The sequence below is a fragment of the Panulirus ornatus genome, chromosome 21, assembly GCF_036320965.1.
Source record: "Panulirus ornatus isolate Po-2019 chromosome 21, ASM3632096v1, whole genome shotgun sequence".
Classification (NCBI taxonomy): Eukaryota; Metazoa; Arthropoda; class Malacostraca; order Decapoda; family Palinuridae; genus Panulirus; species Panulirus ornatus.
In genome coordinates, this window is record NC_092244.1 from 1,189,397 (window position 1) to 1,203,123 (window position 13,727).

Here is a 13,727-nt window from a genome sequence, read left to right on the forward strand (position 1 = left end):
TAACTTGTATTATCAAGACAGTATTTTGTTGGATTGTGTCCCTAAATTACTCCCAAAAAAAGGAGCAGTGTGTGCCACAAAATGTTAATGTTCTCACAGCTGGAAAGATCTGATCTCCTCACAAACTTTATTTAATACTAGTGATTTGAGCCTGCCCCAAATTGAAACCCATTTTAAGAGGAGGGTTACATTTCTGAGAACTGGTAGTCCACATCTAACTCGTAAGTATGGAACATACATGTGAAAACTTAGCCTTGGAATTATTTACCACATAGTTTCATCTGTTGAATTAGTCAGTATTTACGTATTTTTACATCCAACTGTTGGTTGAATGTTAAGATTAACCTTATAGCTATTTGTCTACATCTCTTATGCCTGTTCCCTCTGGGAACTCCCATCAAGGGTGGCTAAGGCAAAAGAGTCTCTATTCATCCCTGTCCATACATGCCTCCCTCGCATACACCATTCCATACTTCCACCATTTGTCTGCCTCCAGTACTCATCCTCTCTATTTTGATATGTCATAGGTGGTCTTCCTTTCATACTAACCCCTTAAATCATACTCTTTGTAGATACATTCTTTCATTCTTTCCACATGACCAAATCACTTCAAAGTATTATGTTTTACATACTCTACCACTTCGCAGTTCATTCCCTATGTATTTCTTGCCATACCAAATCTCTCATACACCCCCTCTTTTCTTTTTCGATTCCATCTAGTCATACATATTCCTCCCAAATAGCTCATTTCCACAGCCTGGATTCTTGACCTCTGTGACTCAATCCATGTCCTTGTTTTGGCTGCTGAGGTCAGGGTTTGTAGGACTTTGCTGTCCTGTGAACCTTTATTTCCATTCTTACACGTCTATCTTTATTATTCTTTAAGGGACCAAGTGACTCTTATACCTTGTATAGCTCTTACCTTTATCTCTCTTTTCATATAAATAAACTTTACCAAGATAGCTACTAAATACAGGTACATTACCGATTTTCCGGCACTCTTGGTCCCAAAGCCTTGCTGGATTAACCATTTTGTCAGACCAACCATGGTCACATAATATTCATTCATCAACATACCTCTAACCCACTAATTATACTTCTCCCATATGTCTAAAGTATACCATGGACTGCTGGAAATTTGAATTAAACACAGATGAAATGTTTGAGCACCCTAAGACGGTAAGTTTGTCCTTGGATTGTTTGAATCATGTAGGGCCTTTTTCGTCTTCTGATATTAGTGTTTTCCTAGGTGTGCATCACCAAAATAATGCAGTTTCATTTGCATTATACACCTGCTCAGAACCGAGGTGCTCATCAGCTACAAGTTTTGCAAATTTGTCCACATACTTGGCAACTCCTTCGTGGTTTGCGGACTACTTTTCTCCGCACACTTTATTCATGGAAATTCCATGACACTTCTTGAATCTTTGAAGTCATCCTTCGCTATAGTCATGCTCATGTTGTAATTTAAGTTCTTTATGGAACAACTTATCCTGGTCCGTTATCATGCTACCTGACAAGTCCATTCCATCACTCCAACGCTGTTGAAACCATTCCATCATCACTCAATCGTACTCAGTACTCTTACCTCCTTTCATAGTTTTTCTAATCATCATTTGCTTCTTGGAATTGCTGTCTTCATAGTATTTCAATATTTTCTCCCTTTGCTTCTTTATTTCATAAACAGTTGATGAACCAGTACTGTAGATGTCACACAGCTTACACACCAAAACACCACAGTCCATTTTTTTCAACAGTTCTACTTTGTCTTGGATCGATATGGAGTGGTGTTTACGTTTGACACCACGACTGACACTCTCATATGTCTTAGAAGCCATAGCTAGGGTAAAATTTAAGCAAAAGAAGCTAAGAATCTCACAGAATTGCAGTATCACCACCAACAAGTGCAGTGTAAAGAATGTAAATAAGGATGCCTTACACACAACGCCATCTGTAACCGCCCAGTAAACTACTCTGGTGGCTGCGGTAATTTCAAGTTCCCTCATGTTATTTTGTCCAGACTAAAGGAGATGCCGAACCATCAGTTGCCGGAAATTTGGTGGTGTACCTGTACTTAAATTCTACCACCTCTTCCAGTCTTTCTCCCCCATATCTGTAAAACATTTTATTACACTTTCATCTCTCACTGTATAGGCTTTGCAAAATTTGTACTTTCACTCTGTTTCCTTTCAAATACCATAACCTTGCTTTTACGTGCATTTAACTTTTATTACCTATGCTTTTACCCATCATTAAGCACATTTATAACTTTCTGTAACTCCTTTTCACTCTCAGCAAACAACTCAGTATCATCTACAAACAGCCTTATCACTAGCCACCATGTCTCACCACCACATTCCATCTCTGCTTCCTCTTTCCCTAGTTTTACTTTCATGTTTCTTATTACCCCATCTGTAAATATGTTATAAAGGCTTGGTGACATATCATAGCCCTGCCTTACACCCACATGTGTGCTGAAACATTTGCTTAACTCTCTGTCCACTCTTACAGATGCATTTGCTTCTCTGTGGAAGGGTTTCACAACATCCTCCAGTTCTTCCCCTACCCCATATATCCTTAACAAACCCCATAAACTATTCCACTCATCTCTGTCATATGCTTTCTCCAGATCCATAAAAGTTGCATACAGCTTCTTACCTTTTGCTAGATACTTTTCCATTCATTCTCACCACAAAAATCTGATCTGCACATCCCTTACCTTTCTTAAAATACCTCTGCTCCTCACTTACTCTGCATTCAGTCACTTCTATCACCCTGTCAATCAACAATCCTGTGTACCCTTTTCCTGGTGTAGTTAACAGACTTATTTTCAGTAACTGCTACAATCATCCTTAGCCCTTTTTTTTTCTTTGAATAAAGGAAATGTTGCTTTCCCCAATCCTCAGGCACAGCCTTCTACTTCCATACTGAAATACATATAATCTGCATCTACTGTTTAACATTTTCTCTTCCTTTCTTCAACATTTCATCTTTAATCTCCATCCACTCTAGGTACTTCTCGTACCTTCAACTTTATTATATCCATATTTACCTTCCTTCTTGCTAAAGGTCCCTGCACCTGTATCCTTTTCCTTCTGTCCTCCATACCTGTGTATGGAATAACTGCTTCTTCACCTTCTCACTTATTCATAAGTTCTTCAGAATGCTCTTTCCATCTTTCTTTCCTTTCCTCCTTTTAATTCAGCAACTCCTCTTCCTTACTTCTCACATGTACATATCTGGTCTTACATCCTCCTCTTGCCTTTTTCACATCCTTCCAGTACAATTTCTTATTTTCCCAAAACTTTATTTCAACTTTCTTCCAAAATCTTCACATACTTTTTCCTTGCTTTCCTGTAATAGTTTCTTAACATTCCACTTACACATCATGTATTCTTTCCTCCCTCATTTGCTGAACTTCCATTGTTACATTCCGTTTGAGTAATTTACCATATGCCTTTTTCATCTCAAAAAAATCCTCTTACAACTGCAGTATCCACCACAACCTTTCTCAACCTTTCATTGTCTGCCATATCCATTTATATCACCCATCACAACTACCTTTCCCTCCTTCTCTAATCCATTTATGGTCATTTAGATTTCTTTAGAAATGCTTCATTTCATTCTAACCTTGCACAGTCTTCACAATTACAGGTGTGTATACATATAGTCATGCATACTTCAGATTTCCAGTCTTTTCTTTCACTCACACTGTTCTTTATTCATTCCATCCATGTTCTGTTACACACTTGCATACTTTCGGTGATAGCACAATTGCATATCCTTCTCCATATTCCCTCATAATTTTCATTCATTCCTGTCCATAGCACTCCTCCTGTCTGCCATTCCACAACTTGCATTCACCATTTCCATTTTACTCCATACAACCTGCCAAAGGATACGAGTTTCCCCAATCCCCTGCACATCCAGTCTATAACTTCTGAAATTACCCTCAAGCTTCCTTCTTTTACTCTCACCAGTCATCTCATTAACATACATAGCCATCACACTCAATTGCTCATCCCATTTATTCTTTGGCATAACTGGTGGATTTCAGTGCTCTTTCTTAGCCTTTTATGCTTCACTCTTGACAGGTCACTGGCTGAGGGAAATTTGTGTGCAGTATTTTCCAGAAGCAGAGGTGTTCTCAGTATTGTCCAAAAAGCTGAAATTTCAGTACACCTTAAGTATTTGTCTGTTTTAAAAACTAATTCCCTGATGGAGCTGGGCAATGCCCCTGCCTTTGGTTTTACCCCTCAGGGTGTTCCAATGAAGTCACCATGAGAAGCAGGGTGAGACTTGGATACTCTAGAAAACTATTAGTAGCCTGTCGATATCTTCTGCAATGCCAGGAAGGCACGGAAACATAATCTGCTCTCCTCATCACTGTTTACCATTCCCATTATAAGTACAAGCTATCAACCAATAGGTCACATGTACACAGTTACACTGTAGAAAATGCATAGGCTGTTGAGTGACCTAAGTGATGAGGATGAACATAAATCACACATATCAGTTGATGAAAGGTGATGGAGAATAACATGAGAAATTTGAAGAAATAAGTGACTCATCAAGTGAATTTAGCAGAATTATGCAAGGAGGAGGGAGGCCAGCATAGGACCACACTTATATCCCACCACTCTTGTACTTAGCCTTGAAATTACACGGTTACTGTGTCTAATTTTCTGTATGTTAAAAAGAGCTGGGGAAATATTGATAACATAAGTAACTGAGTGATTCTAGAATGATTAGGGAAGGAGGAGGTAGATCAGCAGGATATCCCTCCACCTGCACCCTGCCATCCTCTTGCTTGGCCTTGAGATTATATTACAACTGCATCAAAATTTTTCTTTATGTAATCCTGTATTGCTTGAGGATTTTGATAATTTTGATTGTAAAATATCATTAGAAGAGCAGTATTTAGTTTATCCCTTGAGTTGTTCCCAAGAGGAATGGGCAACAGAAACATGGGTATATAGATAGATGTGAAATTTTTTACAATCATTTATATATTATACTTGATCGCAAATTACAGAGGTGTAACTTTGTTGAGTATTCTTGGTAAATTATATGGGACGGTATTGATTGAGAGGGTAAAGGCATGTACAGAGCATCAGATTGGGGAAGAGCAGTGTGGTTTCAGAATTGGTAGAGGATGTATTGATCAGGTGTTTGCTTTGAAGAATGTATGTGAGAAATACTTAGAAAAGCAAATGGATTTGTATGTAGCATTTACGGATCTGGAAAAGGCATATGATAGAGTTGATAGAGATGCTCTGTGGAAGGTATTAAGAATATATGGTGTGGGAGGCAAGTTGTTAGAAGCAGTGAAGAGTTTTTATCAAGGATGTAAGGCATGTGTACGTGTAGGAAGAGAGGAAAGTGATTGGTTCTCATTGAATGTAGGTTTGTGGCAGGGATGTGATGTCTCCATGGTTGTTTAATTTGTTTATGGATGGGGTTGTTAGGGAGGTAAATGCAAGAGTTTTGGAAAGAGGGGCAAGTATGCAGTCTGTTGGGGATGAGAGAGCTTGGGAAGTGAGTCAGTTGTTTGCTGATGGTACAGTGCTGGTGGGTGATTCATGTGAGAAACTGCAGAAGCTGGTGACTGAGTTTGGTAAAGTGTGTGAGAGAAGAAAGCTGAGAGTAAATGTGAATAAGAACAAGGTTATTAGGTACAGTAGGGTTGAGGGACAAGTCAATTGGGAGGTAAGTTTGAATGGAGAAAAACTGGAGGAAGTGAAGTGTTTTAGATATCTGGGAGTGGATTTGGCAGCAGATAGAACCATAGAAGCGGAAGTGAATCATAGGGTGGGGGAGGGGGCGAAAGTTCTGGGAGCATTGAAGAATGTGTGGAAGTCGAGAACATTATCTCGGAAAGCAAAAATGGGTTTGTTTGAAGGAATAATGGTTCCAACAATGTTATATGGTTGCAAGGCATGGGCTATAGATAGAGTTGTGTGGAGGAGGATGGATGTGCTGGAAATGAGATGTTTGAGGACAGTATGTGGTGTGAGGTGGTTTGATCGGGTAAGTAATAATCGGGTAAGAGAGATGTGTGGTAATAAAAAGAGTGTGGTTGAGAGAGCAGAAGAGGGTGTTTTGAAATGGTTTGGTCACAGGGAGAGAATGAGTGAGGAAAGATTGACAAAGAGGATATATGTGTCAGAGGTGGAGGGAACGAGGAGAAGTGGGAGACCAAATTGGAGGTGAAAAGATAGAGTGAAAAAGATTTTGAGTGAACAGGGCCTGAACGTGCAGGAGGGTGAAAGGCGCGCAAGGAATAGAGTGAATCGGAATGATGTAGTATGTTGGGGTCGACGTGCTGTCAATGGATCGAACCAGGGCATGTGAAGCATCTGGGGTAAACCATGGAAAGTTGTGTGGGGCCTGGATGTGGAAAGGGAGTTGTGGTTTCGGTGCATTATTACATGACAGCTAGAGACTGAGTGTGAACGAATGGGGCCTTTGTTGTCTTTTCCTAGTGCTACCTCGCACACATGAGGGGGAGGGGGTTTTTATATCATGTGGCGGGGTGGTGATGGGAATGAATAAAGGCAGACAGTATGAATTATGTACATGTGTATATATGTATATGTCTGTGTGTGTATATATATGTTGAGATGTATAGGTATGTATATTCGTGTGTGTGGACGTGTATGTATGTACATGGGTATGTGGGTGGGTTGGGCCATTCTTTCTTCTGTTTCCTTGCGCTACCTCGCTAACGCGGGAGACAGCGACAAAGCAAAAAAAAAAAGAAAAAAAACTTGATTGCTGTTTCCTGCATCATTGTAATGCCAGGAAACAGACATCCACTCATATACACATATTTATACATATACACCCATACATGCAGATATACATGCATATACATATCATCATATACAGATATACACATATACATACACAGACATATACAGATATACATACATATACATACACAGACATACATATATACACATGTACATATTCATACTTGCTTTCCTTCATCCATTCCTGTCACAACCCTGCCCTACAGGAAGCAGCATTGTTACCCCCTGCTTCAGCAAGGTAGCACCAGGAAAACAGACAAAAAAGGCCACATTTGTTCACACTCAGTCCCTAGCTGTCATGTGTAATGCACCAAAACCACAGCTTCCTATCCACATCCAGGTCCCACAGACCTTTCCTTGCTTTACCCCAGACATTTCACATTCCTTGATTCAGTCCATTGACAGCACATCAACCCCAGTATTCCTTATCATTACAATTCACTCTATTCCTTGCACGTCTTTAACCTTCCTGTATGTTCAGGCCCCAATCTTCTCAAAACCTTTTTACTCCATCCTTCCACCTTCAATTTGGTCTCCTGCTTCTTCTTGTTCCCTCCACTTCTGACACATATATCATCTTTGTCAGCCTTTCCTCACTCATTCTCTCCATGTGTCCATATGTCCAAGCCATTTCAACACACCCTCTTCTGCTCTCTCAACCACTCTTTTCTTTCCACACATCTCAAAACCCTTTCATTACTTACTTGATCAAACCACTTCACACCACGTATTGTCCTAAAACATTTCATTTCCAACACATCCACCCTCCTCCGTACAACCCTATCTATAACCCATGCCTTGCAACCATATGATATTGTTGGAACTACTGTTCCTTCAAACATACCCATTTTTGCTCAGAGATAGCATTCTCTCCTTCCAAACATTCTTCATCGCTCCCAGAACCTTCACCCCCTCCTCCATTCTGTGACTCACTTGCACTTCCATGGTTCCATTCACCGCTAAATCCTCTCCCAGATATCTAAAACACTTCACTTCCTCCAATTTTTCTCCATTCAGACTTTCATTTTTTAATTTTTTTTATTTTTGCTTATATTGACTATCTCCCACCAACACTGGATGTGAAAGAAATAAGTCAAGCATGAAGCACAAAGGACCTCCATGTTCTTTCCTCTCCGCTCAAAATGATGGAGGATATTGGACCAACCCATACATGCCTGCCATACACTGGGTGTATGGCAGGCATGTAGTCAGCGGTGGGTAGCCACTGACCAGAGAGCTATATTACTAGTACTACGTGCCTGTGTATTGGGAGGGTTAGCTATGAGGGTTAGTTCAGTGGATGTCAAGTTGCATTCTTCTGACCCTGGTAGCTGTCTTTTGTTTCTGCCTAACCCTTATGTGGATTTGTGGCATTTTGTCTGCAAACATACAGTCGCTTCATGTCACACATAGCACTTGATATCTCTTATCTCACACAACTCATTCTTTTTTACTCTAGATTTTCCTGTGGTGAGCACTGTGCACTGTCCCTGCCAAATGGTAGGAATGATAAACAGAAGTATTAGGTTTGAGAGTTCAAATTACAGAGGTATAAGTTTGTTGAGAATTACAGAGGTATAAGTTTGTTGAGTATTCCTGGTAAATTATATGGGAGGGTATTGATTGAGAGGGTAAAGGCATGTACAGAGCATCAGATTGGGGAAGAGCAGTGTGGTGTCAGAAGTGGTAAAGGATGTGTGGACCAGGTGTTTGCTTTGAAGAATGTATGTGAGAAATACTTAGAAAAACAGATGAATTTGTTTGTAGTATTTATGGATCTGGAGAAGGCATATGATAGGCTTAATAGAGATGCTTTGTGGAAGGAATTAAGAGTATATGGTGTGGGAGGTAATTTGCGAGAAGCAGTGAAAAGTTTTTATCGAGGATGTAAGGCATGTGTAAGAGTAGGAAGAGAGGAAAGTGATTGGTTCCCAGTGAATATTGGTTTGCGGCAGGGGTGCTTGATGTCTCCATGGTTGTTTAATTTGTTTATGGGTGGGGTGGTTAGGGAGGTGAATGCAAGAGTTTTGGAGAGAGGGGCAAGTAATGCAGTCTGCTTGGGAAGTGAGTCAGTTGTTGTTCACAGATGATACAGCGCTGATGGCTGATTCGGATGAGAAACTGCAGAATCTGGTGACTGAGTTTGGTAAAGTGTGTGAAAGAAGAAAGCTGAGAGTAAATGTAAATAAGAGCAAGGTTATTAGGTTCAGTAGTGTTGAGGGACAAGTTAATTGGGAGGTAAGTTTGAGTGGAGAAAAACTGGAGGAAGTAAAGTGTTTTATATATCTGGGAGTGGATCTGGCAGCTGATGGAACCATGGAAGCAGAAGTGAGTCACAGGGTGGGGGAGGGGGCAAAGGTTTTGAGAGCATTGAAGAATGTGTGGAAGGCGAGAACGTTATCTCGGAGAGCAAAAATGGGTATGTTTGAAGGAATAGTGGTTTCAAGAATGTTATATGGTTGCGAGGCATGGGCTGTAGAGAAGGTTGTGCGGAGGAGGGTGGAGGTATGGGGAATGAAGTGTTTGAGTACAATATGTGGTGTGAGGTGGTTTGATCGAATAAGTAGTGAAAGGGTAAGAAACATGTGTCGTTATAAAAAGAGTGTGGTTGAGAGAGCAGAAGAGGGTGTCTTGAAATGGTTTGGTCACCTGGAGAGAATGAGTGAGGAAAGATTGACAAAGAGGACATGTGTGTCAAAGGTAGAGGGAACGAGGAGAAGTGGGAGACCAAATTGGTGATTTAAAGATGGAGTGAAAAAGATTTTGAGCAATTGGGGCCTGAACATAAAGGAGGGTGAAAGGTGTGCAAGGAATAGAGTGAATTGGTACGATGTGGTATACCAGGGTCAATTTGCTTTCAATGGATTGAACCAGGGCATGTGAAGCATCTGGGATAAACCATGGAAAGTTTTGTGGGGCCTGGATGTGGAAAGGGAGCTGTGGTTTCGGTGCATTACACATGACACCTAGAGACTGAGTGTGAATGAACGTGGCCCTCATTGTCTTTTTCCTAGTGCTACCTTGCATGCGCATGGGGGGAGGGGGATGCCATTCATGTGTGGCGGGATGGCGACAGGAATGGATGAAGTTAGCATCTATGAATCTGTACTTGTGTATATATGTATATGTCTGTGTATGTATATGTATGTATATGTTGAAATGTATAGGTATGTATATGTGCGTGTGTGGGCGTTTATATATATACATGTGTATGTGGGTGGGTTGAGCCATTCTTACATCTGTTTCCTTTCGCTACCTCGCTGATGCTGGAGACAGTGACTAAGTATAATAGATAAATAGTATAATAGTTAGGTTTGAACATTAGACAGGAACATTAGTTAGAAGCATTAGTTAGGAACAGTAGGTGGGAGCATTAGGCATGAACAATGGGTGTACACAAGGTAGTAGTCAGAAGGAAAATTAGTGAGGAGCCTCAAAAAGCATTTCACTTGAGTTGCCATCAGCCAGTGGCCTGTTAAGGGTGAGATACTAAAGTTTAAGAAGTGGCACTGGAGTTCACCAGTTATGGAAATTCTTTTGCACTGGCCACCCCTTTGAGGGAGTTTCTGAAGGAAGTCAGCATCAGAGATATAGATAGATAGGTAGTTCATTTCCAATATTGTGCCTTTGTGTGAAATAGAAGTAGAGTATGAACCAATTCCAGAGAGACAAAGAAACAACACTTTCTTGTCTTAACCAAATGTGCTAGCCTCTTTCTTCTTACTTTCATTTTAGTGTGCAAAGTGCAGTATTTTGGGATATTGAACACTCATGTAATTGATTAGTCAGTACTATTCCTGTTTATGAAATAAGACTATAGTGTGAAACAAAATTCATGAGAAAGAAACACTACCTTCATGTCGTTCCTTCTTATCAGGACCTTTCAGACATGGGAGTTACACCCTCTCACCTGCTCACTTAGTGCTGGACAAGGTTAACACAAAAGTGAAGGGGACAAGGAAAAGCAGGAGACTAAATTGGAGATGGAAGGATGGACTGAAAAAGATTTTGAGCGATAGGGCCCTGAACATGCAGGAAGCTGAAAGGCATGCACAGAATAGAGTGAATTGGAGCAGTGTGGTATACAGGGGTTTACATGCTATCAGTGGACTGAACTAGGGCATGTGAAATGTCCAGGGTAAACCATGGAAAGGTCTGTGGGGCCTGGATAGGGATAGGGAGTTGTGGTTTCAGTGCATTACACATGACAACTTGAGAATGTATGTGAGCAGATCAGGCCCTTCTTCGTCATTTCCTGGTGCTACCATGCTAATGTAGAAAATGTCAATCAAGTATGAAAAAAAATCATAGATAAAATATAATGTTTTGACTCATCCCTGAGCATGTAGTCTCTCTGATGTTTGTAGTGCTCTGCTCCAGTAGAGAAATTGCTTTTCATGCTTAAAAACACAGTTTTAGGATAATGCTCTCATATCTGTTCCCTTTAAGTTTAGTTAAAGAAAATACAAAGGGACAATATTGCAGCCTTTTTTGGTTTTGGCTTACCAAAGTTAAGGCATAGAAAAAAGGTTTTCCTTAAGACATTACCACAATTGTGTGAAGTTAAGATCTTGCATGTAAAGTGACAGGTCATGCAACATTTGCATTTGTATCTAGATAATTTTTCTCTTCAGAAAACTCCATTTGCTGGGACATGTGACACTGGCAGTGACCTAGGAGCTTTTTACCGGGAGTGCCAAAATGCTCCTCCACTTCGCATGTTTGCTGACACACCAGAGGATGAAATTAGTGACTTGACTGAGCAGCTTTTGACTTTTGAAGCTAATGTGAAAGAATACACTGAATTAGTCAATTCTTTACATTCTGAAAACAGTCCAAATAGTCCAGATTAAAGTGATTTGTATCATATATTTTGTCTTCTCTGTAATTTGTAAATAGTCCTGATGATTTTTTCGTATGTGTTAGATGTAATGCAGAGATTAATCAAAGAACTTTTTTGGAAAGCTTTTTTTCTATGTTGTTAGTAAAGCATCTCTTTTTAAAGGTCCATTGTGCATTTTTAAAGAAGAGTCAGCCTGAAATAAATTTCATCTCAGTGTAAAAAACTAACAGTTTTCTTGCAATATCAGGTGTAACCAGAGTAGATTTATGTTGAGTGGTATGTTGGTTCTTCCCAATGTACAGTAATAAAGACAAGGAAAATGTATTATAGTGGGATCCATGCAGATAAGATGTTTCCATGCATTGGCCTGATTAATGTACTCCAACCCATTCTTAGTTAGAATACTGGCATTAGGATGTATGGTAAAACTTGTAGGTTGTGCTAGGAAAGTAAGGCAGAATTTTAAACTAGCCAGAAGCCATGCTTTGTTGTGCCGTGTTTATTTTGACTTTTATGGTTTGTATATTTTCTTGCAATGTTTCTTCTGTCATCTGCTTGTTAAAACATGTTACATATTTGAAGTGTGAGTTTGAAAGGTAAACTTATTTATTTGCATAACTGTATTCATACAAGATATGATTAATATGCATTGCCTACAAGAATCCACTTACAAAAGTTGTAGGTAAAGTGGGAGAAGAGATACTTGCCTTTCCTGGCTGGGATCCTTGTGGTCCCAAGGGACTGTTCCCAGGTTATAGGATACAAGCTCATATGTATGAATACACACTCATACACATGGCAGATCAGAAAGGGATGTAGAAGCACTGGATAGAGGCTAATGATTTAACAGGAGTTTTCTGTCAATAAAATCATCTGTACTAGTCTCATTTGTTGGAAATAATAGGAACATTGTACTCATGGAACCAGTGAAGAATATACAGTATTGTTAGGCATAGAGACTTAGTGTAATCCATGGATACATTTTAACCTTTTCACTGTGACTAGGGAGTATACATGCGGATAATTTTTTTCTGCAGGCTGTGGCTGGGGCATATACACCTTGGTCATTTTTCTGTTTAATATAGCTGGGGTGTATGTATACAGCCATTAACCTTTAGGAGGCAGTTTACCCCTTATGGGGATCAGGTCTTGAAATGGCTGCCTTTACCTCGAGGCAAACTGTACAGCCATTTATTCTTGTATTGGCATCCCACACACTGTTCCAGGACACTACTATCAAAAATTTTTACTTATACTGGAAGGTACATGTAGAAATGTCAAGGATGCATGTATAATATCTGCACCCTCATGGTACACATGATAGTTGTTGTTATGTCTTTCTTACTAGATAATAGTTATTTATTATGCAAATCCATTAGTTGTCATCTTAGGTTGTGACAAAAACCCTTCCAAAAATATCACACAAATCCCTTTAGATGTCTGAAAATATAGCCCGAGTACCTCATACTCCTACCAGCTGTGCAGCATACGTTATAGATGGCACAGCACACATAAACAACGTACAAAGGGGACCTTGACAGACTCTAAAGTTGGTTTAATACATGGTTGATGAAGTTCAACTTGAGTCAGGGTAAAATACTTGGGATGGGTAACAGCAAAAGGCCTTGTTATGAATATCATGTAGCAGGAAATATGCTGCAGGAATCTATGTATGAAAAAGACTTGGGAATCAATTTCATTCCTAACTTATCAAGTAAATCGCACCTTAGGAGCTGAAACATGGACAAGGGGTAAGTCACAGAGGTCAAGAATTCGTATTGTGGAAATGAGTTATTTAAAAGGATTATGTGTTTTGAGTAGATGGAATGGAGAAAGTAATGAGGGGGTTTATGGCAAGGAATGTAAAGCAAATGAATGATGGAATGTTAAAGTGAGGACAATGTAATACTTTAAGGTGGTTTGGGCACATGGAAAGAATGCAAGACAGGGAGTTTACAAGGAAGTCTATGATAGAATGATTAAAGGGTTGGTTATTTATTTATTATACTTTGTTGCTGTCTCCCACGTTAGCGAGGTAGCACAAGGAAACAGATGAAAGAATGGCCCAA

General features: G+C 39.8%; 1 protein-coding gene across 2 annotated transcripts in view; it reads left to right on the top strand.

Annotated features, from left to right (window-relative positions):
* The window catches only part of Atg13 (Autophagy-related 13), a 70,819-nt gene extending 58,280 nt beyond the window's left edge, over positions 1-12,539 (top strand). The window contains exon 8 of one of the 2 annotated variants that reach the window (XM_071675427.1): positions 11,433-11,635. In XM_071675427.1, coding sequence (XP_071531528.1) covers positions 11,433-11,492 — 60 coding nt within the window. In that variant the 3' untranslated portion in view covers positions 11,493-11,635. Of the gene's footprint in view, positions 1-11,432 lie in introns of both variants that reach the window. The other variant, XM_071675426.1, reaches the window with a different exon arrangement.
* Positions 12,540-13,727: the final 1,188 nt, after the last annotated feature.